This window comes from Acinonyx jubatus, chromosome C1 (assembly GCF_027475565.1).
Source record: "Acinonyx jubatus isolate Ajub_Pintada_27869175 chromosome C1, VMU_Ajub_asm_v1.0, whole genome shotgun sequence".
NCBI lineage: Eukaryota > Metazoa > Chordata > Mammalia > Carnivora > Felidae > Acinonyx > Acinonyx jubatus.
The window spans coordinates 26,646,592-26,674,194 of record NC_069381.1 but is presented as its reverse complement, the minus strand read 5'-3'; the positions used below and the strand labels follow the sequence as shown (position 1 = coordinate 26,674,194).

Below are 27,603 nucleotides of genomic sequence, written 5' to 3'. Positions count from 1 at the left end.
ATGCATATTCCCTAAGTATAAATGTGTGTGGGTGTTATTATCCCAATATTGCTCAACACCAGAGATTGTACCATAACCTGACTTTGAGAAGCCCATGCTCTATTAGATTGAGGCATATGAAAATGCATTTTTGGCTCTTTGAGAAAGACATGGTCACAGCTACAACGGAGCTCCAGGCACCCAGCTCCTGTTCCTGACTCACCACTGCTCACTTCTGCCCAAGAACAAATCAGTCAGAAGCCACGCCACAGCCATGGCTTTTCAAGACACCGGGAAGACACGTGGAACCAGAAGTGGCAATTCACTGAATCAGAATCACTCTAACCAGCTGCAATGTAAAATCTTTGGAGAAGGTATGTGCTGACTTGATTAGAGATGCAAAGGAAAAGAATCTAAAAGTGAAAGGACAAGTTCGGATGCCTACCAAGACCCTGAGAATCACTACGGAGAAAAACTCTTTGTAGTAAAGGTTCTAAGACTTGTGTCTGGGGGCGCCTGGGTGGTTCAGTCAGTTGAGCATCCAACTTCGGCTCAGGTCATGATCTCACAGTTCGTGAGTTCGAGCCCGTCATCGGGCTCTGTGCTGACAGGTCATAGCCTGGAGCCTGCTTCTGCTTCTGTGTCTCCCTCTTTCTCTGCCCCTAACCCACTCACATTCTGTCTCTGTCTCTCTCAAAAATAAATAAACATTAAAAAAAAAAAAAAAAAAAGACTTGTGTCTGTTTTCAGATGAGGATCCACAAGCGACTCACTGATTTGCACACAGTGCTTCTGAGATTATTAAAGCAGATTAAGATTACTTCCATCAGTATTAAGACAGACGGTGAGGTTGAAGTCACCATTGTAGATGCTTAAATCAACCTTTTTAATAAAGTGATTATTCATTGTTTGAAAAAAAAAAAGAAAATGTGTTTTTGTAAGTCAAATGGTCAAATATTAGCAATTTCATATAGTTCAACCTAATACTATAATGCTCTCCTTTCTCTTTCCTTTACTAAAATAATTACATAGTTAATGCACAGTAAAATAATCAGAATACTTAACGGAAATGTTATTCTTCTTTAAAGAGTGGTTGATCTAATGTAGAATTCAAAAATATCCACTAAATACCATAGAAATTGCAATTTTACATTTATCTCCTTATACTGTCTTTAGCAAAATAAGAAAATAAGTCCATATTCAAAGGAAGCACAAACTTTAAAATATATCATAGTTTTAAAATATTTAGTGTCTACTTTATTAAAAATAAACTTGTGAGTTGTGAAGATATGTTTTAAGGTTACCTCAAACTGGAATGTATTTTGATGCTTCCTAAGAAGTAGTTTATACATCAATTTAAATATAATTCAATTGATTTTAATCATCAAAAATTCCACATAATGAATTCGGGACCTAGACCATTTTACACATATTATTATATACATGTATTCTATGTTACATATATTACATTTAATTAGTAGACATATTAACTCTTACATGTTATAATAAATTCTAACCTAAACTTTATCAAACAGTATAATTTTTCACGTAGTACTTGATACTGGTTTAACTTATTATATTAGGACCCTGAGCAAAAAAACCCCAGAAAACAAAAAACAACTCTTTGCCCCAGTTTCTTCATTTATAAAATGGGACAGTAACAGTGACCACTGTTTATGGAATTGGAATTGATAAGGACTGGAGGATATATTACATATAAAATAATCAGAATAATGACTAGAACTTAAATGTCTATAAATATCAAGTATTATTTATAGAAACCTCTGCTAGTTATAAGATGGGCACTGTGAAAACAATTCACTAGATTGGGCTCTTCAAATGCTCTCTATACAGAACCAATGCATTCTTCAAGCAGATGCTTTACATTCTAGACACGTGAACTGCAAATATTTTTAATAATACGTACCGCTGTGATTTTTTTCTTTTAATGTTTATTTATCTTTGACAAAGAGAGCAAGCAAGCAAGTGCAAGCGGGAAAAGGGGCAGAGATGGAGGGAAACAGAGAATCCAAAGCATGCGCCGTGCTGAGAGCAAAGAGCCGACATGGGGCTCAAACCCACAAACTGGGAGTTCATGACTTGAACCAAAGTCAGACGCTTAACTGACTGAGCCACCAGGCTCTCCTGTGACATCACGCTTTTGTGCTTTTAAGTAAAACATTTAGCAAAAAGACAAAAGATAAAAAGTTCATCAAGGCACTAAGAAGGATCAACCTTTTGCAATTATTGCAAATATTTAATAAAATATTAAAATAACAGAAATCCAAAACAAAACTCCATAATCCCATCACGTGATAAAATCAATGTTTTCATTTGTTCATATTATTTTCTATTCCTTGTCTATATGCATGTTCAGTGTTTACATATTTACAATAATAATATGGATAATATTTTACAGTCTACATTTTCACTTAATATTATACCATGAGTATTTTCCATTTTGCAAAAATCTTCCCCTATTCTCCCTTTCCCTTATCTCAAACCCTTGAAGATAATCAACGGTAACATGTAGCCTGAAATGTATCCTCCACAACTTTCTCCAAGCTCATACATATATACACATGTATGTAGGGAGGGGAATATGGTCAGTTTTTACAAAAATTGAAGCATACTACTTCTACATATGTTTATCTTTAAGTATACCAAACATATATGTCCCAAATTTAATATACAGAGAAGTTTAAGAACGGATACAACTTACTAGACCACTTAATAACATATACATTTACAAAAATCATCATTCTGTATGTAAACTCTGAAAAGATATAGGGGGGCACCTGGGTGGCTCAGTCCGTTGAACATCCGACTTCAGCTCAGGTCATGATCTCGCGGCTTGTGAGTTCAAGCCCCACAACCCCTGCGACGGGCTCTGTGCTGACAGCTCAGAGCCTGGAGCCTGCTTCTGATTCTGTCTCCCTCTCTCTCTGCCCCTCCCCCACTCACACTCCGTCTCTCTCTCCTTCAAAAATAAACATAAAAAAAATATATACAGGGATTTCACAAAAAAAATATGGCCACCAGATTTAGATTGCCTGCTTCATAGGTTTACTATAATAGCCACATATAAAATAATTCCACTATTTACAACAAACCTACCTAATGAATTTTAAAACTTATTTAAGAAAATAAAAATTTTGCAATCTTAAAAAAAATTCATAAACGTTATCTCAAAAATATCCTAACTTTAAAATGAGAAAGAGTGTATGTGTATATAATACTGGCCATCATGTGAACTTGTTCTTAGCACAGATGATAGATGGATATAGTGCCGACACACCCACATACTCAGCTTCCCCAAGTTCACAAATTGAGAGACTGGCATTCCAATATAGTCAGAATACAATCGAATCAACCTTATCTAATGAATACCTATTGTTCTAATTGCCCACAAGCATAAAAGACACCAGGCAGGCCTACACAAAACTTAAGGTTGTTTACACTCTTCCATCTAACCAAAATCCCGAACAATCAGAAGATCCCTAAATCTGGATCCATAGGAGAGAATTACTGAGTATAAAGATGGTATGAAACATTTACAAAAGCTTCCAAAATTACAAAACAGATAACTTGGTACCCACGCCATACACACTACTATAACAACTGAACTTTCTTACCAAAAACCAAGTCTTTTGAGTTCTATTATGTGGAAGTCTTAGGTGTTGGAGATGCAAAATGCTGTACAATGGTCCCTCCTCTAAAGGAGTTGGCAATTTAGCAGGAGAGCCAGAATGTATTATTCTAGCTGATCATAAATACCATAGCATAATGCATAGCATAAGGTACATCAACTAACATAGGTGCTCAACAACTTATGACTTAGAATTATAAAAGTCAAAGCAGTATCATAAATATAATACCATGTCATATCAATGCAATTTGAGATGAAATAACCTAAATTTATTACTTAGGCTTGTGCAATTTTTTTTAGCTACCTCAAAGCAAACAACCAAATTATTTAAAAAGATCTTGTACTTTTGCACATAGTTCTCACTAACCTGTTTAGAATATACATATGGAATCCATATGGAGTTTAGCATACCAAAAAGTGAGTGAAAAAAAAAAAGTGCATATACCATGTGTACAGTTCGGGATAACCCTACTGAACATTTTGTTTTGATATCAAAATAAAATGGATGGGCACCTGGTCGGCTCAGTCGGTAGAGCATGTGACTCTTGATCTCAAGGGCCATGATTTTGAGCCCCACATTGGGTGTAGAGATTACTTTAAAAAAAAAAAAAAAAAAATTAAATAACAACTTTAAAATGGATTATGGAATCTAAAAAATAATGAATGTAAACCTTCCTCCACAATGAAATTGGTAAAATAATGGTAAAACCTGTGGAAGCGCTACATATATTACATATTAAAAAATAATAATTTAGATTACCACCAGTGCAGCACCGTTTAAGCATATTAGAAGAGCAAGAAGTATTTAAAATCCAGTTGAAATTGTTACCAAAGCACGCAGATGTTTTTCTAGAACATTCCATCTTATAAGATGAATGACAACAGCAATAATAGCAACTGGATTCAGCAATCTCCTTGAAAGAACATTACACAACTAAAGTAATTTACCCTATATATTTTAATGGTGGATCACATGCCATCTGCCTTCACTCAAATATGAGGATCGACTTTAAAATTGACTCACAACTGGAAGAGTAATTTAAGATTTCAAGACATGCATTCTATACCCAATATTTACATTAAATGTACTACTTGGTACACTATCATTATACAGCTTAACTTGTTCTCTAGCTATGACTAATTATTGCATGAAGAGCTAAACTTTTATAAACCTAAGACTGTCAACATTAAATTGTAATTACTCCAAATACGACAATGAAATGCATTAAAATAACTGATATAAGGATAAAGGACTAAATAGATGAATAAATATGTAATAAAACCAGTAAAATGTCAATAGAACAATCTAAGTAGTGGGTATATGAACGCCACCTGTAAAATTTTTCAATTTTGCTGTGTAGTTGAAAATATTTCCTAATAAATTGTTGGAAAAAACTATTCGACACTTCTTTGGCTATTTATAATTTAAGCTTTTAAGGAAAGAAACATAGATTGGCAACCTACACAAGTACTGTAGTTGGGACAAACCTGAATTCAAATCCAAACTCAACCTCTTAAATAGCTATCTGATCTTAATTACTTAACCTCTCTATATTTCTCTATAAGCCTATATTTCCTCACCTGCAAAATGGGTTTTACATAGCTAATGGAAAGGTAAATTCTTCCTAAAAAGCACAATGCCAGACACATAGTAAGCACTCAAGTGACTATCCCTAATATCATAAAGAGATTGCTAACTCTGCTAAATCAAAAAAGGCACTATCAGTAAAAATCTAGTAATTTTTTTACATAATTGACTTAACACTAATTTGATCATTTTGTGATCATTCCCAAAAGCAAGATTCCTGATAAGAAACTTACTGCTCAACATGCTAAGGGGGGGGGGGGGGGGGTAGGAAGTTAAAAAAAAAAAATCTGAAAAATATTGCTCAATCGATAGTACAGTATGGTTCTCCGTCTGAAAAAAAAAACATTCAGAATTAAATAAAAGTTTCAAGACAAACTTTAAAAGCACTCAACAACTCCTATGCAGAACTGGCTTCACCTCTGCAGGTTGGTTGGGTGCATTCCTGTTATGACAAAACTTGTCATACTCTTCCACGTTCCTAATTGTTGGTAAAGAGGCTAGACTAGAACATGACATTTAGAGTTGCCAAAATCTTTCTCCTAAATCAGGACATGCCAACGACCCCACTTCTTCACAGGTAAGAGCACCACCTCCACCTTAGTCTTGATAACGGTTATGGGGGGGGGGGGAGGGGAAAGGAGGCAGGAGCATGAATTCGCGACGGTGTTACTGAAGAACCCTCCAGGTTATTCCTCTTGAGACCCGTCCACGACTTATTCCCGCCACCACCACCCCCACCTGACCTCTCCCCAGTTAAACTTCCAGACTCTGATTTACTAAAGATGCACTTAACAATCTGACACCTTCCCTCCCCTGGCCCAGATAAGCCACCCCCAATGCAGGAAAAATAAAAAAAAGCAAAGAACCCCCCGCCCCTCCCCCTCCTAACCAGCAGCAAATCTTTGTCCCACCTGCCGAAGGACCACTCTCCAGCACGCTCCAGACCCAAGGTTGCCTCAGTCCTGCCCGCAGCCTCTCTCCAACGGGGCCTCCGCGACCCCTCCACGAGCCTGCGCTTGGCCCATTCCCGGCCCCGGGACGCGGCTCCCGCCCCGCCCCCCGCCGCCCGCCGCCCGCCGCCCGAGTTCTGCCTCACCTCACCTACCCTCTTTCGGGGGCCGGACTCCACCTCTCTCTCCGCCATGTTGGGCCCCGCTCGGAACCGCTGCGGCTCCCGGCGCGGTGGCGGCGGAACCTCTCGGGCCCCCGGCCCCCGCCCACACTGCAGGCACGGCCGCCTCGCGGCAGCTTCCCTAGACCCAACCGGGCCCGGCGCTGAGAGTGGGGAGGGGGCGGATGCCGCGCGCCGGGTCTGAGATCCTGAGATCCCACGGGTGCGCGCGTGGGCGGTAGGGCCTGCCCGGGAAAAGGGGGGGCCGGGACTCGGGGGGTTAATGGCCTCCAAGGGGCCCCGTGAGTAGGATTATTTTCTCTCAGAGAAATTCCTCCGCCTGCGGTTTCTTAAAGGGATCACCAAACCAGCCCCTTGCGCGCGCCCCAGTTGCGCAGGCGCACCTTAAGCCCCTCCTTCCTTTCCCACCAAGCCCCCGGTCCTGAGCGTGCGCTGTGACTGGCCAAGGGTAGGCCAAATCCTGCAAGTCTCTTTGCTGCCAGCAGCTGCTCCCACCACTCAACTATGGCCGCTGCCTTAAAGGGACCATGATGCAGTGATGAAGGAGGAATGAAAGAAATTAATGAAAGGACTGTCTGGAGAATTGGGTGAAATGTCAGTGAGGGGTCCAGATCACCATCTTACACCTGACTGCGGAGATACCATTGTATAGGGGAAATGATGGTGAACTGAAGTTCCCAGTGGACCTCTGAACATGAAGAATCCCAACCAATGAGGAAACAAGCCAGTCATCCCAAAGAGACCCAGCTTTCCTTCCTTTAGACAGCCAGATCTGAAGCCCAGAGCATAGACTATTAAGGGCCAACTCTGAGAGCCTAACCTCAAAATTAGATCCTATAGTGATTTTGAAGACCGAACCAACAACTGGAGATAATTTCCTCTATAGTAATTTGTCCTTAGAATATCTAAATCGAGAAGGATCTCAGAAAGCATCTACTCCAATATCCCAATAGTAAAATAGCAGCCTAGTCCAGAAAGTAATTTGCCCCAAGGCACCTAAATGCTGGTGTGAAATTAGAATCAAGATTTGAGTGACAGCCTCCCAGGCTTTTCAATGCACCAAACAGTTTTCAAAGCAAAAGATAAATCAGCTTTCATCTAGAAGATCAGAAATGAAAGTTCCATGATGTTTCAAGAATACTGTAATTCTTCTCTGAAGATGGGTGATGATTTGCAGGTATTGTATGTCCTCATTCACCTCCATTGAAGGAGCTTTGAGGATCTGACTTAAAGGATGCTCATCTTATTTCCAAGCAGAAAACTGGGAAGTAGATTTGGGTCTATCTTGCCCTAAAACAGAAACTGAGGAAGACTGAAGAGAATGGAGGCTTGATTTAGTCCCCTTCGTACAGTTCCCTAGCCTCAGGTGGAGAAAAATTGCTCTAATGGAGTTCATGATAGCTGAGAGACAATCAGGTAAATACAAAGAAGTTGCCTCCTGAAGGTCATTCCCACCCAGCAAGAAACATTGAAATGCAAATGAGCAATTCCTAAAGTCACAGGATAAAAAGAGACCATTTGTGACTTTTGCATGTCACTTGGTAGCTGTTTTGAAACTGAGAAGTTTCTTAATCTGTCACATTTTGCTGAAAACTGTGGAATCACTGGATGTATCCATGTTTGTCCTTGCTTAGGCCTCTTCACTTCTGCGTAGGAAAGAGGAAAGGACAAAAGAATGTATATTTCAGATGGAATTTTTAAAACATGTCAGATCTTTTAGTTCCATGTTTAGAACAAAAAGGAAACCAAAAGAGAAACCAAAAAAAAAGAGATTGTTTTAGAGAATATGGGTACATGAAAGGTCTAGTGGTTTCCACCTGTTTTATTGGCAGTAGAATATTCCCTTCTAATAAAATCTGAGCTTAAAATGGAGTTGCTAAATTTGAAGTGGAGATGGGGAACCCATCCGCTCATCCATCCTTCCCCTTGCCCTCTCTCTTCTTCTTTCATGACACTTCCCACCATTAGAGAAATGTGGCATTTCTCAAGACACATCTGAAGGCCATTTGATTCAGTCCAACACCACATTTTAAAGATGGAGTCATTGAGGTTCAGAAACTTGTGTGAGATCACACAAGCGATTCATAACAGCATCAGGACTGGAACAAGCATATTGACCTCAAGTCTAGCACTGTCTATCATATCAGATTATTTCTGGAAGTATTGGGAATATATTGGGTCTTGAACAATAGACAAGATTTGTGCATTGCAGATAATATACAAACATATCATGAATGTTCAGTGCTAGCATCCACATAGGAGGAGAAAAGAGAAAACCAACACTTAGTGAGCACTGCAAAGTTAATCATATTATGCTTATTTTACAGAGGGATTTACAGAGGTTAAGTGACCACTACATGGTCATTCAGCAGAGAAGCCAAGCCAGAATCCAAAGGTTTTTTCTTTCTAGCTTATTCCAATATATCATGAACTAGAGGTTGCATATTGGTTGCCTTGCAGACAAATCTTCCCCATAGACATGTATTTGGTTTGCATCACATATAGCTATGTGATCTTGGTCAAGTAACTTGCTCTATGCCTCAGTATCCTCCTCTGTAAAATGCATTGTTGGGAGAATTAGTTAATATCTTTAAATCTCTTAGAACCCTTTGGTTCCTAGCACTAGAAGAGTATATTATTTTATACATTCTACATTTTTAAATTTTTTAATTATTTGCCAACATTTAAAATGGGATTATGTCATGTACAAATCCAATCTTCTGACTTCTCAAAAAAAAAAAAGTAAAATATAATAGTATAATACTTTAACAAATATCAAGCTGATTCATTTTAATTTTTTTCTTTAAATCATGTTCTATCCTAGACTCTGGCCTGAAGTAGAGCTCTGAGACTTATTTCCATAATCAGGAGAGAGTAGAATAGGCTTAGTGGAGAGAAAAAGAATTTGCTAAATTTCCTTAATTCCATTTAACTTATAAAATTTGGTACATAGTAAGAATCTCATTTCTCCCCAGACTCCAGAGGAGATGCTCCTTTCATCTAGGACAGCTAAGCCATGAAAATGTGACATAGGAAAGTAAAAGAAAAGCCTGGCTCTTAGTTAAATGGCAGAAGGAATAAGAAGGAAAAGAGAGGCAGTGATTGAAAGACACACACCTCTGTCTTTCTACTCTAGCCTTTCCGAATAGAAAGCATTTTTGCTTTGCTTCTGTTTGGAATTCCAGGTAAAGATGATTTGCAGACTATATCCACACCCACAGGCAAGCAGCTACATTACTTTAGTAAAAGTAATGGCCTTGTGTAGTTGGGAAGAGAAAGAAAGCCTGCATTTAGCCCCTCAGAGTGCCTTTTAGTTAGGGGTGAATCCATATTTTGTGGGTATTAAAGCTTATGTGATGAGGACAGGGAGGAAATTTTTAAAGAACTAGAACACAACTTCTTCCATATACAAAATTAGACACAGAATCTTGGAAGAAGTTCTACAAGTGAGTGGTCCTTATCCCCACTGAGGTATAGAATGTATCTAGAAGTTCCCACATATCCTGTGGAGACATAGGGAAGATAGCCAAGAGACTAACTGACAACTCTAGGGGGAAGTAGCTCTGTAGAGCTCACTGGACCTAGAACAAAAAGTAGTAACAACCAGACTTCAGAAAGAGTTGTGGTTCCTCCAGACAATTAGCAAGCTTAGAGAGGCCAGGCTACAAGATACACCACTCACTGACCAATAGGTTGCTGAACATCTAGACAAGTCAAAGTATAGCACAAGGACACCAAATAGATCCAAGGTTTCAGGCTTCCTCAGCACATTAACGCTTCATACATGTGGACGCCATCTTAGGGATATGTGCAGAGAGCAGCTATAAAAGACTTGGAGTTTCTTCCCCAAAGAAGTTATTACCTAGAGGAATTCTATCCCTTAGATTCAAATATGTTTTAATGAAAATCAGACATTTATATCTATTAGGTAAAATCTGAGGATGTTCAGAAGAAAGTAAGACAGGGAGTTGGGACAAAAAGTGGAGGAGGACTACTTTAGTTCGTTGGTTAGTTAGTTAGTTGGCTGGTTAGTTTCTGAAGAACTCTTAAACTCTGGTTGTGAGAACCTGAACAAATAGAACAAATAGAGTTGAGTGTCCCCTCTTGTGGGATGCTGCTTGTAGAGGAACATCATCCTTCTTTCCCTACTACCTGGTGGGATACTTTCAAGAATTACACAATTATGAGGCTTATGGAAGGATCTTCATTTTCCTCCTCATTAACCTCTGCCTTCTCCCTGGGGTAGGAGGAGGAACATCAATATTCTGCTCCCTGTCCCTTGCTGCCCCCTTGGATTTCTTAATGCCATAGGAAACTGTCTTCCTAGATAGAAATGATCCACCCTATATAGATTTTCATGTGCCCTTGCTGGTTTCTGGGGCATTGTTAACTGATTCAAATCTCAAAAGAAAACAGATTTTACATTATACAGAATAAGTGTTCTCTGTCAGCCAGTGAATGACCTTTGGCCAGTCCCCTTACATTTATGGTCCTCAGTGTTCTCACAATGTTAAATGATTAGAATACCTTAGGTAGGGCCTCATTGGCAGCTCCAATTACCTGGTAATGGCTGCTGGGGCATTGTGTAGAAAACATCTATTGAATCACATGTAGGTTCAATAACTTATTAGTGATATCTAACACAGATGAGGTGTAGAAGCTATATCACGCATCATGCCATCCCTTGGCTAAATCTATTATGTCCAATTCTAGATTTATTTGCTTCTGTCATCTTTTATGACTGCTATTGAGAACTACCCCAATTTAATTTCACTGTCTTTTTTAATTTTTTTAATGTCTATTTTTATTTTTGAGAGAGAGAGACAGAGTAGAAGTGGTGAGAGAGAAAAGGAGACACAGAATCTGAAGCAGGCTCCAGACTCTAAGCTGTCAGCACAGAGTCTGATGCAGGGCTTGAACTCATGGACCCCAAGATCACGACCTGAGCCAAAGTCGGACACTAAACTGACTGAGCCACACAGGTGCCCCAGGATAAGTTCCTAGATGTAGAATTCCTGAGACAAAGGTTATAGCTTTATAGCCATGTAGCTAGATTGTCTTCCAGAAATTATAAGTTACACTTTCACCAGCAGTGATTGCTTACTGCAGACTCCCATCCTATTACTATATTTTTTAATAATTAAAATATAAGTAATATACATAAAAGTGCACAAATTATAAATATATAGTTGAATAAACTTTTAAAATTGTAGTGAAATACACACAGTATAAAATTTTTCATCTTTTTTAAAAGTTTATTTATCTTGAGAGAGAGAGAGTGAGGAGGGTAGGGGCAGAGAGAGAGAGGGAGTGAGAGAGAATCACAAGCAGGGTCCACACTCCCAGCACATAGCCAAATGTGGGGCTTGAACTCACAAACCGTGAGATCATGACCTGAGCTGAAATCCAGAGTCCAACGCTTAACTGACCAAGCCACCCAGGCATCCCTAAAATTTATCATCTTATCATTTTTTTAAGTAGGCTTCATGCCCAGCGCAGAGCCCAATGTGGGGCTTGAACTCATGACTCTGAGAGCAAGACCTGAGCTGAGATTGCAAGTCAAATGTTTAACCTTCTGAGCCACCCAGTCACCCCCATCTTACCATTTTTAAGTGTACAATTCATTGACATTAAGGACATTCAAATAGTTCCGAAACCATCAACACCATCCAATTCAGGAATTCTTTATTGAGTATAGGAAATTCTTTATTGGGTACAGAAGATGCTATACCCTATAAACAATAACTCCCCATTGCTTGATGAATTTTTAAAACATCAAACCAGCTCCAAGGTCAATGAAAAAATATTACCAATGTCCCTGAAGCCCCCCTAAGTGTCTCCTTTTAGTAACTAAACCCACACACAAGGTGTTGACTCCTGGCTGGGTTCTGTTTCTAACTATGATGATTTGATAAAATGGTGTCTTACTGTTAACTCAATTTTTTTGAATTATTTGAAGAAGCTGAACTCTTTAAAATATGACTCTTGACCATTTGTATTTCTTCTTTAGGAATTGGTATCACATCATCTTATTTAATCTTCACAAAAACCTGGTGAGATAAAATCAACAAAGCCAAGAGTTAGTTCTTGGAAAATATCAACAAAATTGACAAACCTTTAGCTAGATTGACCAAGAAAAACAAGATTAGGCTCAAACAACTAAAATCAGAAATGAATGTAGAGACATAACTACCAATTCTACAGGAATAAAAAGGATCATAAAAGAGTGAACAATTATCTGCCAACAAATTGGATAATCTAGCTGAAATGGACAAATTGCTACCAAGACTAAATAATGAATAGAAAATCTGATAGAATGCCTGGCTGACTCAGTCAGTAGAGCGTGTGACTCTTGATCTCAAGTATGGGTTCAAGCCCTGTGTCGGGTGTGGACATTACTTAAAAATAAAATATTTAGGGGTGCCTGGATGGCTCAGTTGGTTAAAAGTCAGACTCTTGGTTTCAGCCCAGGTCATGATCTCATGGTTCATGAGTTTAAGCCCCATGTAGGGCTCTGGGCTGACATCATGGAGCCCACTTGGGATTAGCTCTGTCCCTCTCTTTCTGCCCCTCGCCTGCTCACAAGCTCTCTCTTGAAATAAAGAAATAAACAGTTTTTAAAAATAAGTAAATGAAATACGGGCACCTGAGTGGCTCAGTCAGTTTGGCGTCCAACTCTTGATTTTGGCTCAGGTCATTATTTCACAGTCTGTGAGATCAAGCCCCAAGTCAGGTTCTGCGCTGACAGTACAGAACCTGCTTAAGATTCTCTCTCTCCCTCTCTTTCTCGGCCCCTCCCTCCCCCTGCTTGTGCTCTGTCTCTCAAAACAAATAAATAAACTTAAAAGAAATAGAAACAAAGAAAGGCCCAGGACCTGATGTCATCACTGGCGAATTCCACCAAACATTTAAGAACTAATATCTGTTCTGTTCAAATTCTTCCAAAAAATTGAAAAGGAAAGACTACTTCCTAACTCATTGTATTAGGTTAGCATTGCCCTGATTCCCAAGCCAAAGACACTACAAAAAAAGAAAGCTATAGATCATTATCCCTTATGAACACTGAAGCAAAAATCCTCAACAAAAATACAAGTAAACTGAATTCAACTGCATGTTAACAGGATTATGTGTATGACCAAGTGAGATTTATTTCTGAAATGCAGCGATGGTTCAACGTATGAAATCAATCAATGTAATAGATCACATTAATAGAATGAAGGAAAAAGAACCACGTGATCATATCAACTGATACAGAAAAAGCATTTGACAAATAAAATACCCTTTCATGATAAAAACACTCAACAAACTAAGAATAGCAGGACACTATCCCAACATAACAAAGGCTGCATATGAAAACCCACAGCAAACATCATACTCAATGGTAAAAGACTAAAACATTTTCCTCAACGATCAGAAACATAGCAAGCATCCCCACTTTTACTACTTATATACAATGTAGTGATGGAAATCATAGAGCAATTAGGCAAGAAAAAAAATCAAAAGCATCCAAATTGGAAAGGAAGTTCTTTGTTCACAGATGATATGATCTTATTTGTAGAAAACCCTAAAGATTCCACAAATAATTGTTAGAACAAATGAGTCAATTTAGCAAAGTAACAGGATACAAAGTCAACATGCAAAAATAAGTTGCATTTCTATATACTAATACTGGACAATATGAAAAGGAAATTACATTATACATATAATTCCATTTATAATAGCATCAAAAAGAATATAATAACTAAAAATCAATTTAACCAAGGAAGTAAAAGACTTGTACAATGAAAACTACAAAACATTTCTGAAAGAAATTAAATAAGACACAAATAAAAGGACATACATCCCACATTCATGGATTTAATGTCTTAATATTGTTAAGATGTCAATATTATCCAAAGTGATGTACAGATTCAGTGCAATCCCTATCAAAAGTTTCATACATAGTTAGTATGCAGAACTAGTATAATCCAACCTAAAATTCATATAGCATCTTCAAGGGACCCCAAATAGCCAAAAGAGACTTGAAAAAGTAAATCAAACCTGGAGGACTCATACTGTCTGATTTTAAAACTTATTATGAAGCTACAATAATTGAAATAGTGGGGTACTGGGACAAATCAGACATACAGAACAATGAAATAGATTGGAGAGCTCAGAAAGAAACCTCCATATATGGTTGAGGGTGTGTGCCAAGACCGTTCAATGGGAAAAGGACAGTCTTTTCAACAAATGGTGTTGAGAAACCTGTATAACTACACACAGAGGAATGAAGTTGGACCCTTACCTTATAACCATATACACAAATTTGGATCAAAATGGACCAAAGATCTAAATGCAAGAACTAAAACTATAAAACTCTTAGAATAAAACATAAGGGAAATTTTTCATGACAATAGATTTGGAATCATTTTTTAGATATGACACCAAAAGGATAGCCAACAAAAGAAAAAAATAGCTAAGTTGGAGTTCATCAAAATTAAGACTTGTGGGGGAGCCTGGGTGTTTCAGTTAGTTAAGAGTCCAACTCTTGATCTCAGCTCAGGTCATGATATCACTGTTCATGAGATCAAGCCCCGAGATGGGCTCAGCACTGGCAGCATGGAGTCTGCTTGTGATTCTCTCTCTCTCTCTTTCTCTCTGCCCCTTTCTCTCTCACATTCTCTCTTTCTCTGAAAAAATAAAAAAATAAAACTTGGGACACCTGGGTGGCTCAATCAGTTAAGTGTCCAGCTTTGGTTCAGGTCATGATCTGAATTTGATGAATTTAAGCACCACATCAGGTTCTCTGTTGTCAGCATGGAGCCCACTTAGGATCCTCTGTCCCCCTCTTTTTCTGCCCCTCCTCCACTCGCATGTGCTCTCTCTCTCTCTATCTCAAAAATAAACATTAAAAACATTTTTTAAGTAAATAAAAATAAATAATAAAACAAAAAATTTAAAAAAACAAAATCAAAATCAAAATCAAACAAACAAAAAACCTTGTGCATCAAAGGCTATCAACAGACTGAAAAGGCAACCCACAGAATGGGATAAAATATTTGCAAATCATATATCTGATAAGTGATGGATATCCAGAATATATAAAGAACTCTTACAACTCAACAACAACAAAAAACAACCAATTAAAAAATGAGCAAAGGTCTTGAACAGACAATTCTCCAAAGAAGATAAATGGCCAATAAGCTTAAGAACAGGTGCTCAGCATCACTAGTCATTGGAATATGTAAATCAAAAACACAATCAAATACCACTTTACCCACATTAGGATGGCTATTATAAAAACAAAACAAAACAGAAAATGAATATTGGTGAGGATGTGGAGAAAATGGAACACATGTACATTGCTGGTGAGAATGTAAATGATGCAGCCATTGTGGAAAAGTGTTTGGCAGGTAATTCCTCAAAAAATTAAACATAGAATTATCATATGATCCAGCATATATGCTTCTGGATATATACCCAAAAGAAGTGAAAGCAGGGGCTTAAACAGATATTTGTATACCTGCGTTCAGAACATTATTCATAATAGCAAAAAAGTGAAGCAACCTAAGTGTCCATCAACAGATGAATGGATAAAAAACATGTAGTACATCCACATAATGGAATAGTCATCAGCCTTTAAAAGGAAGGAAATTTTGACACACATCACAACATGGATGAATCTTGAAGAACAATACTATGTGAAAAAAAGCCATTCACCGAAGGACAAATATTGTATGATTCTACCTATATAAGATATCAAGAATAGTCCCATTCATACAAACAGGAAATAGAAGTGTAGATGCCAGAGGCTAGGGGAGAAGAGAACCAAAACTTAGTATTTAATGGGTACAATGCTTTGGTTGGGAAAGATAAAAAAAGTTATGGAGCTGGATACTGGTGATGGTTGCAGAACAGTATTAGATGTATTTAATGCTATAAAACTGTACACTTTAAAATCATTAAGCTGAGCCTGGGTGTCTCAGTCAGTTAAGCGTGCAACTCTTGATTTCAACTCAGGTCATGATTTCACGATTTGTGAGTTCGAGCCCTGCATTGGGCTCCTTGATGATGGTGGGGAGCTTGCTTGGGATTCTTTTTCTCTCCCTCTCTCTCTGCCCCTCCCCTGCTCATGCTCTCTGTCTCTCAAAAAATAAATGCACTAAATAAATAAATAAATAAATAAATAAATAAATAATTTTTTTTTAACGTTTATTTATTTTTGAGACAGAGAGAGACAGAGCATGAATGGGGGAGGGTCAGAGAGAGAGAAAGGGAGACACAGAATCTGAAACAGGCTCCAGGTTCTGAACTGTCAGCACAGAGCCCGACGTGGGGCTTGAACTCACGAACCGCGAGATCATGACCTGAGCCAAAGTCGGACGCTTAACCGACTGAGCCACCCAGGCACCCCAATAAATAAAAATTTTAAAATGAGGAGCGCCTGGCTGGCTCAGTCAGTGTACCATTGCAACTGTTGAACTTGGAGTTGTGAGCTCAAGCCCCACATTGGGTGTAGAGATTACTAAAAAAAAACAATCTTTTTAAAAAATCTGTAAAATGATAAATTTATGTTATGTATATTTTACCACCACCACAACAACAAAGTATACAACTTTTGCATTTTGTACATGAAAAAAATTAAGCTCTATCAAAAGTAAGCGACTTTACACAGCTGGGAAGTAAAAATGGTATTTAAATTCGAAGATTGGGCATCTGGGTAGCTCAGTTGCTTGACCATCTGACTCTTGATTTCAGCTCAGGTCCTGATCCCAGAGTCCTGGGATTGAGCCCTGCGTCAAGCTCTGCACATGTGAAGCCTGCTCAAGCATCTCTCTCTCTCTCTCTCCCCCTCTGCCCCTCTCCCCTGCTTGCTCTCTCTCTAAAATAAATAAATAAATAAATAAATAAATAAATAAATTCAAGACTTTTTAACATCAACACTTATATTCTTTCCACTAAATCTTTGTTTGTTTTGTTTTTAAGGTAAAATTTAGGTATAATAAATATAGGTATATTAAATATAATAAATATAAAAAATTTAGGAATAAACGCATAGATCTAAAGTGTACAATTTAACAAATTTTGGTTTTTTTAATTTTTTTTTAATGTTCATTCATTTTTTTGAGAGACAGAGAGAGAGCGAGCTGAGGAGGGGCAGAGAGAGAGACACACACACAGAGAATCCGGAGCAGGTTCAAGGCTCTGAGCTGTTAGCACAGAGCCCGATGCAGGGCTCAAACTCACAAACTCTGAGATCATGACCTGAGCCGAAGTCCGTAGCTTAACCAACTGAGCCACGCAGGTGCCCCAATTTAATGAATTCTGATAAATTCATATACCTGTGTAATCACCACCCCAATCAAGATAAAGCACATTTGCCCTAGAGAGTGCCCTCATGCCACCTTCCACTCAACTCCTATCCCCTTTAAACAACCATTATTTTGATTTCTATCCCATGGATTAGCTTTATCTTTGTTTTTCAATGTCTTATAAATGGAATTATTCAGATACACTCTTTTGTGTCTCACCCTTTGGCTCAACACAATGGTTTTTTTTTTTTTAATGTTTATTTTTTGAGAGAGACAGAGAGTAAGAGCAGGGGAGGAAGAGAAAGAGAAGGGGACAGAGGATCTGAAGCAGGCTCTGTGCTGACAGCAGAGAGCCTGATGCGGGGCTCAAATTGACAAACTGTGAGATCATGACCTGAGCCAAAGGCAGACACTCAAATGACTGAGCCACCCAGGCACCCCTCAACACAATGGTTTTGATGTTCATCTACACTGTTGCTTACGTCAGTAATTCACTCTTCTATTGCTGAATTACATTCCATTTTGTGAGAATGCCACAATTTGTTTATTCTTTCTATTATTGATGAACATTTCAATTGTTTCCAGTTGTTGACTCTTAAAAATAAAACTACTATGAACACTTTTTCACACGTCTTTGTGTGGGCATATTTTCATTTCTCATCTCATGGGACTTACTTCAGTCAATGAGACAGTAAAAAACTTCATTCAAGCAATTGAACAATTGCTTATATGGTTTCTCTTCTTCTCTTTAACATTGACACTACCATGACAACAAACACACCTAGCCTTCTGGGAGATGAGAGACCATGTGGAGTGGAGCCAAGTCCATTCTAGACTAACCAACCCCCAGCAAACCCAGCAAGTATTTATGGATTCATGAAAAAGTTCAGGTGAGATTAGCCTTGCCCAGCCCATCGAAAGAACTGCCCAGCTGACCAACAGAGTCATAACAAATAAACGGTGGTTCCTTTAAACCACTGAGTTTTGGAAAGGTTTATTAAATAGAATTCTTGTGGTAATAGCTAATTTACACACATTTGTACCAGTTTTCTACTGCTGCATAATAAATTGTGTGGACTAAACACAAATTTAATATCTCATAGTTTCTGTAGGTCAGAAATATGGGCATGGGTTAGCTGGGTCCTCTGTTCTGTTTCTTATCAAGCTGAAATCAAGGTATCATCTAGAACTTCAATCTCATCTTTGGCTTGGAATCCTCTTCCAAGCTCATTGGTTATTGGCTGAATTCAATTCCTTTGTCATAGGACTGAGGCCCTTGGTTTGTAGAGGCCATCCACCATTTCCTACCACATGGCTCTCTCTAAGACCTGGCAGTTTTCTTCTTCAAGGTCAACAGATGAGCATCTGATGTTTCAAATCTCTGTGACTTCTTCTATCTGTGACATCTAGGCCCCTTCATAAAAAGTCAAGCTGATTAATCAGGCCCACCCAAGGCTATCTCCCTTTTGATTACCTTGAAGTCAACTGATTAGGGACCTCGTTATATCTCTAAAATGTCCTTACTGCTGCTGTATAAAATAACTTAATCACAAAACTATATCCTATCATATTACAGGTCCCACCTATAACTTAAGGGGATGGGATCTTATAGAGTGTGTACACCAGGGGATGGAAATCTTGGGAGCCAATTTAGAAACCAAGGTATATAAATAATTTTTAAAGGTAAAGAAATCTATTTATTAAGCAGTTAAAATAAATATTAAGCAATGAAATAGATTCATGTATTATATAATGGTATAACTTACATAATAATTTATAAGTTATTATTTTCTTAAGTTTATTTATTTAAGTAATCTCTACACTGAAAGTGGAGCTCAAACTCGTGACCCTGAGATCAGGAGTTACATGCTCCTCTGATGGAGGCATCCAGGCACCCCAATAATTTATAATTTATAATAGGTTATAATATATAATAAGAGATTATAATATATAACATATATCATTATATAAAGGTATATAGTAAAAATAAAATCATAATATGGTATATATCATAATCATAATGTTATAGATCATATTGTATAACTGTAATTATATATCATATACTATACATTATAATATATAGTATATTATATATGTGAATATACGAATCTGTTTCATTGCTTAACATTTATTTTCATTGCTTAATAAATAGATTTCTTTACGTTTAAAAATTATTTGTATACTTGAGGTCTAAGTTGGCTCTCAAGTTTTCCATCTTCCTGTTTACACACTCTATAGTATCAATTACATTATAGGTGGGACCCATAAATATGATGGGATATAGTTTTGTAATTAAGTTATTTTATACAGCAGGGGCACCTGGGTGGCTCAGTTGGTTAAGCGTCTGACTTCAGCTCAGGTCATGATCTCGTGGTTCATGAGTTCAAGCCCCACATCAGGCTCTGTGCTGTCAGCTCAGAGCCTGGAGCCTGTTTTGGATTCTGTGTCTCCCTCTCTCTCTGCTCCTCCCCCGCTTGTGCTCTGTCTCTCTCTGTCTCTCAAAAATAAATAAAAACTTCAAAAAAAAATTTTTTAAGTTATTTTATACAGCAGCAGTAAGGAGATTTATATGCCATAATATAATATAAATATATACCATTATATGGTATATTACATTATATGTCTTATATATTATAATATATGAGCATATAACATATACCATTATATATAATGGTTTGTGTATATAATGTGTACTATGTAATATACCATACTAACCTTCAAATAAACAGCTCTTAGAAGGTTAATATCTTTGTCCATAAAATGTAATTAATTATATTCAATATTCAAGTAATTATATTCAACTCATCAAAGAAAGAAGACTTGATTATGAGATGTGGTTAGTGGAGTAAGGGAGCAAGGAAGTTACTTTTTAGGAGGTACATTCTCTTTTTGACCATTTTCACCAGTTTTTCCATCTTTTCAGGCTCATGGTTATCTTGCACTTAAATTGAGCTTAAAAATAAATTTATAACATGGAAAAACACTCCTAGAGTAAAATAAAGGCTACATACAAAAGTGCTTTGAAAAATGAAAATGACTTAACAATAGAGAACACACAGAGGGCTGCAGGAGGGAGGAGGACAGGCGGATGGGTTAAATGGGTGATGGGGATTAAGGAGGGCACTTCTTGTGATAAGCACTAGGTGTTATATGTTAAGTGTTGAATTACTAAATTCTATTCCTGAAACTAATATTACATTATATGTTAACTAACTGGAATTTAAATAAAAACTTGAAAAGTGCCTGGGTAGCTCAGTGGGTTAAGTGTCTGACTCTTGGTTTCATCTCAGGTCATGACCTCACCATTTGTGAGTTTGAGCCTCGCATTGGGCTCTACACTGCAGGTGCAGAGCCTGCTTGGGATTCTCTCTCTCATTCTGTCTCTGCCTTTCCCACCCTCAAAATAAATAAATAAACTTAAAAAAAAATTTAAATATGGAGTGCCTGGGTGGCTCAGTAGGTTGAGTGTCAGACTCTTGATTTCAGCTCAGGTCATGATCTCACAGTTCATAAGTTCGAGCCCTGCATTTGAGCTCTGTGCTGACAGTGCAGAGCCTGCTTGGGGTTCTCTCTCTTTCTCTCTCTCTCTCTTTCTCTCTCTCTCTCTCTCTCTCTCTCTCTCTCCTCCCCCCATGATCTCTCTTTCAAAGTAAATAAATATGCTTTAAGAAAAAAAATAAGTAAATACATACATACATACACACATACATACTGGGGAAAAAAAAGAAAAATGTAGATGACATACACAAACAACTAACTGCAGGATCCTAAAAGATATCTCATTTTTCTCACTTGGTATCCATATGCAAAAGAAAAAAAAATTGTGTTCATCTAAATCTGGAGCACAATTCAAATTTTTTCAAATGATATTCTCTGAGTAAATCTATTGTGCCAAGTAAAGTGGTGTCTTTGCCCAAAACTACAGCATTGAAAAATTACGGTATAAAAATAGATTATATTTTTACTATTTTTTAAGTGAAAAACTTGTCATACTGAAGAAAAAGTAGAACAGTTTTTATGGCAAACGCTAAGTGAATGATCATTACATGAGGTAAATCCGTACTCCTTCCTTAACTCCAGAGCTAAAGTTCTTATTGGCAATTTGCTGACTGATGTGTCTCATGTCCAATCAATATGACAGTTGAGCTGCCCTAGTGTAAACAACTATGTGTCTGCCGAAGGCTGTAGATATATCATCTAATTTAAATCTCATTACTAGATACTGAGGGAGAAAGTGATGTTTGAAAGGTGAAGTAACTTGCTTAAGGTCATACGGCTAGGAATTAACAGAGTTGGTATTTGAATCCAAGTTTGTTCAAGTCCAAAGCCTGTTCTCTTAGCTGCTTCCTCTGCCAGTCAAAGCCTGGCATTTGGTATATGAGGGGAAAAACGTTCTTGGAGTACAAGACCAGCTTTCATTCAAGTCCAGCCTCTGCCACTTCAGAGCTGTTCAGGGTTATGCAAGATTCGTCACATCAATAAGGCTATTTTATTACTATAAAATAGGGATAGTAATTCCTACCTCTTATAGTTTTGTTTGTTTGTTGTTTGTTTGAATTCAAGAGACTATATTTGTGAAAATATATTTAGCAGCTTTTAGTAAATTATAAGTGCATCTCCCATAAATGATAGGAGCATCTAGGCCTAACACTCACTGTCTCTTACCCCTCTCCCCACTGCCACCCATAAACCTCTCCTTTTGCTTTTCTTCAGGGTTCTGGCACCATAAATCATTCTGTCTGGGAAACCAAATCATCTTTTTAAAAATTTTTTTCTTAATTTTCAAATTTTATTTGAGATAGAGAGAGTGAGGAAGCAGGGGACAGGGCCAGAGGGAAAGAAAGAGAATCTCAAGCAGGTTCCACACTCAGCATAGAGCCCGACCTTGGGTTCAAACCATGACCCTGGGACCATGACCCTGGTGGAAATCAAGAGTGGGACACAATTGACTGAGCCACCCAGGTGCCCCTATATCATCTTTAATTCTTCTTTGTCTTTCCTTTTAGCCCTATCACCATCCAAACCCTCAAAATCAAATCAGTTATCAAGACCAATTGATTCCACTTTGGCAATATTTATCATATTCGTCCATTTTGCTGTAAGATCCTCACCAATTGTTGTTGGAACTATTTTACTTTTTTAATTACTTATGTAAAAATTGTGAACAATAAAACCTAATCCTAATGTGAATTTTTTATTAAAAAAATTTTTTTTAATGCTTATGTTATTTTTGAGGGAGAGAGACAGACAGACAGAGTGTGAGTGGGGTAGGGTCAGAGAGAGAGGGAGACTCAGAATCCAAAGCAGTCTCCAGGCTCTGAGCTGTCAGTGCAGAACCTGACGCAAGGCTTGAATTCACAAACTGCGAGATCACGACCTGAGCCAAAGTCTAATGCTTAACCCACTAAGCCACCCAGGCTGATGTGAATTTTTTAAAAGACATAAAGTAAAAAGAAAAAAGGACATAAAAGATCATATAGTGAAAAGTAAGTCTCCCTTCCATGATTGTCTTCCAGCAACCTAATTCTCCACCTCAGAGGCAGCCACTGTTACAAGTTTCTTTTTTTTTTCTTTATTTTTTTAAAGCTAATTTAGGGGCACCTGGGCGGCTCAGTCGGTTGGGCGGCCGACTTCGGATCGGGTCATGATCTTGCGGTCCGTGAGTTCGAGCCCCGCGTCGGGGTCTGTGCTGACAGCTCGGGGCCTGGAGCCTGTTTCAGATTCTGTGTCTCCCTCTCTCTGACCCTCCCCCGTTCATGCTCTGTCTCTCTCTGTCTCAAAGATAAATAAACGTTAAAAAAAAATTTTTTTTAAAGCTAATTTATTTATTTTGAAAGAAACAGGGAAAGCATGAGCAGGGGAGGGGCAGAGAAAGGGGGAGAATCTCAAGGAGCTCTGTACCACCAGTACAGAGTCCATGCAAGGCTCAAACTCACAAAAACGTGAGACCATAACCTGAGCTGAAATCAACAGATGGATGCTTAACCAACTGAGTCACCCAGACACCCCTTTCTTTATTTTTAAATTTTTATTATTTAAACAAAATTGTTTGTTCAAACTTCACTTACTGTACTTTATTATATATATTATATACATACATATATATATATATATATAATATATATATTTGAGTATAGTTGACCCTCAATGTGACATTAGTTTCAGGTGTACAACATAGTGATCCAACAAGTTTATATAAGTTTCTTGTATACGTTTTCAGAGGCTGCACATCCACAAGCCCCCCCCCAACACACACACATTTTTCATAGATGACAGCAAACTGTGTATATTGTTCTCAACCTTGTTTTTTCATTAACAACATATTTTAGAGATAATTACGTACTAAGCCCATAAAACTGATCAATTCTTTTCAATGGCTTCATACTATGCCATTATATGGATAGCTTAATTTATTTAACCATCCTCTATGGGCACTTAGAGTCTTTCCATTCCCTGTATATATAATTTTAAACAAATGTGCATATGTTTGTAGTATAAATTCCTAAAAGTGGAATTTCTGGGTCAACATACACATATATTTTATTTTATTTTATTTTATTTTATTTTATTTTATTTTATTTTATTTTAACCAACTTTCTTTCTTCCTTCTTCTCTCCCTTTCTTCATTTCTCCCTTCCTTCCTTCCTTCCTTCTATGTATCTCTACACCCAACATGGCACTTAAACTCACAACCTCAAGATCAAGAGTTGCATACTCTACCAACTGAGCCAGCCAGGTGCCCCATACACATATATTTTAAATATTAATAGATATTAATGTTTTATAAAAGTCTGTTCCTTCAGAAGCTATGTGTCAAAGTGACTGTTTCTTTGTACCTTTTCTCTGTACCAACTAAGCATCTTTACTAGACTTCTTAAGCATTGCGGATTAATTACATGAAAAATGGTATCTTGTAGTGCTTTTTCCTTTTTTTAAAGTTTATTTATTTATTTATTTTGGGCAGGGCAGGGGGGCGGCAGAGAGAGAGAGAATCCCAGGCAGGCTTTGCATGCACAGAGCTCGATGCAGGGCTGGAACCGTGAACCGTGAGATCATAACCTGAGCTGAAGTCCAACGTTTAACCAATTGAATCACTTAGGTGCCCCAAGTGTCTGACACTTGATTTCAGTTCAGTTCACAATTGCATGGTTCTTGGGTTTGAGCCCTGAGCTGACATTGCAGAGGCTACTTGGGATTCTCTCTCTCTACCTCCCTCTCCCTCCTTCTCCCTCACTCTTCCTCTCTCTTTGCCCCTCTCCAGTGATCATTTCCCCAGGGAGCCACCCAGGCGCCCTAGTAGCTTGTAGTTTTAAGCACTCTTTTTTTTTTTTTATGTATATTTATTTTTTTGAGAGAGAGAGCGAGCACGAGTAGGGGAGGGCCAGAGAGAGAGGGGCAACAGGGTATTTGAAGCAGTCTCTGCATGACAGCAGAAGGCCCAATTCACGGCTCAAACTCATGAACTGTGAGATCATGACCTGAGCCGAAGTTGGACACTTAACCAACTGAGTCACCCAGGCGCCCCTGGTTTTAAGCATCCTTAAAGTCTCCACTGTATTGAAACCTCTTGTCTGTACTTTTGATACATCTTTTGCATTGAGATTAAAGAATATTTGTTACAACTATTTTTAATTAATTAGTTAACTTTTTAAGCTTATTTATTTATTTTGAGAGAGAGAGTGCATGAGTGGGGGAGTGACAGAGAGAAGGAGAGAGAATTACAAGCAGGTTCCACACTGTCAGCACAGAGCCCAATGTGGGATTCAAACTCACAAACTGCAAGATCATGACCTGAGCTGAAATCAAGAGTTGGATGCTCAATGAACTGAGCCACTCAGACACCCCAAGTATTTTAAAAGCCTTTCTGGATGTGGATATTCTTTGGTATTATATTAATAATCAACACATAGGAGTTTATTAAAGTTTAGTTTCAGTGTGGAGTTTATTAAAGGTTAGTTTTAGTGAATTTTTTATTCTGTTACATTAAAATCCATTGGTCTATCTTGTATCTTAAATAGATGTTCTACCCATGAAGAGTTAAAACCTTTTTTTTTTATAAGTAATCTCTATATCCAACATGGGGCTTCAACTCACAACCCCAAGATTAAGAGTCACACACTCCACTGACTGATCCAGCCAGGACCCTAACTCATAAATAATTTTAGGACACCATACATTGGTTGTTTGGAAAATATTGATTCACTACATTATGCTGATCTTCCAAATACTCACATGTTTCATTATAAAACATCAAAGATCTCATTCATGAATGTCACCACCCATCTCATCATAAAAGATTTGAAGTATTTCAAAACTGTCAAGGTCCTGATGACAGATGCAAGTTTTCCAAAATTCTAGTTTCATGTGAAAGCTTGAATTTTATTATTGGCAACAAATACCGTCCGTTGTTTTCCTTGAAGTAATAGTCTCATTTTATTCACTTTTGAGAAAATGCCTGCCAAATACCCAAGTCTGTATAACCATCATTTGTCAATCATTCTTTCAAGTAAAAATGACATCCCCTAATAAAAGCAGCTAGATTTGCTCCAAACTTAAATGACTGCACAGGTGCCTTCCCTTGGAATAAACCTCATACTTTGATGTGCAGTTTAAAGGCTTTATGATTTCACCACATTTCGTCACACAGAATATTAAAAAGATATGTACTCAAGATTGAGATTTCATAAAATTAAAACTAATAATTTTTACTGCTTCAAGAACATTTGTTTTACTGTGATTGTGTGGCAGTAAAGAATACATTTGCGATTTGGGGCCACTGTGCTATGGGGATAGCAGATCAACCTACCAGGGATTTGTAACATCAGTGCAAATATCAACACAGTTAGAAAGGCAAATAACAGAATGTACAATGAATGGTACCGCCATCATGCAAAACAGTATGACAGTTCACCAAAAAATTAATAGAATTACAATATGATCTAGCAACACCACTTTTGGGTATATATCTGAAAGAATCAAAAGCAGGCTCTCAAAGAGATATTTGCACACCCATGTTCGTAGCATTATTCACAATAGCTAAGAGGTAGAAGCAACCCAAGTGTCCATCAATGGATGAATGGATAAACAAAGCGTGGCCCATATATACAATGGAATATTATTAAACATTAAAAAGGAAGGGAATTCTGACACACACTGTGACATGGATCAACTATGAAGAATGATGCTAAGTGAAACAGACCAGTCACAGAAAGACAAATGCTATATGTTTCCATTTATGTGAGGTATCTAAAGTTGTCCAATTCATAGCAACAGGAAGTGGAATAGTGGTTGGCAGGGGCTATTGGAAGGGTGAGTAGGCAAGCTATTGTTTAATTGGTGTATGGTTTCAGTTTTGCATGATGAAAAAGTTCTGGAAATGGATCACGATGATGGCAGCACAATAATGTGAATGTGCTTAGCACTATTGAACTGTACGCTTAAAAATGGTTAAGACATGGGGCGCCTGAATGTCTCAGAAGGTTAAGCATCCAACTTCAGCTCAGGTCATGATCTCAAGGTTAGTGAGCTGGAGCCCCGCTTTGGGCTCCTCGCTGACAGTGCAGAGTCTGCTTGGGATTCCCTCTTTCTCTCTCTGCCCCTCCCCACTTGAGGCCCCATGCTGACACTGTAAAACCTACATGGGATTCTCTCTCTCTTTTCTCTCACTCTGCCTCTTGTGGGATTCTCTCTCTCTGCCCCTCGCTCACTTATGCGCTCTCTCTCTCAGAAAAAAAAAAATGGTTAAAATAGCTAGGGCACCTGGGGAGCCTGGGTGGTTCAGTCGGTTAAGCGTCTGTCTTTGGCTCAGGTCACAATCTCACTGTTGGGGCTTTGAGGCCCGTGGCCAGCTCTGTGCTGACAGCTCAGAGCCTGGAGTTTCCTTGGAGTCCTCGTCTACCTCTCTGCCCCTCCCCCACTTGCGCGCCCGTAGGCGCGCGCGTTCTATCTCAAAAATAAATAAACA

At 38.1% G+C, this 27,603-nt stretch overlaps 1 protein-coding gene and 1 pseudogene across 10 annotated transcripts in view; one reads left to right on the top strand and one right to left on the bottom strand.

Annotated features, from left to right (window-relative positions):
- The window catches only part of ZMYM4 (zinc finger MYM-type containing 4), a 143,405-nt gene extending 136,676 nt beyond the window's left edge, over nucleotides 1–6,729 (bottom strand). For 3 of the 10 annotated variants that reach the window (XM_027059706.2, XM_053211261.1, XM_053211272.1), the window contains exon 1: nucleotides 6,322–6,728. Coding sequence is in view for 4 of the 10 variants with exons in the window: in XM_053211261.1 (XP_053067236.1) it covers nucleotides 6,322–6,360 (39 nt within the window). In the remaining 6 variants the exon portion in view is untranslated. Of the gene's footprint in view, nucleotides 1–6,127; nucleotides 6,228–6,312 lie in introns of those variants that run through there. The other 7 variants (XM_053211229.1, XM_053211240.1, XM_027059703.2 and 4 more) reach the window with 5 other exon arrangements.
- On the top strand, nucleotides 254–855 carry LOC106973203 (40S ribosomal protein S20-like; annotated as a pseudogene).
- Nucleotides 6,730–27,603: the final 20,874 nt, after the last annotated feature.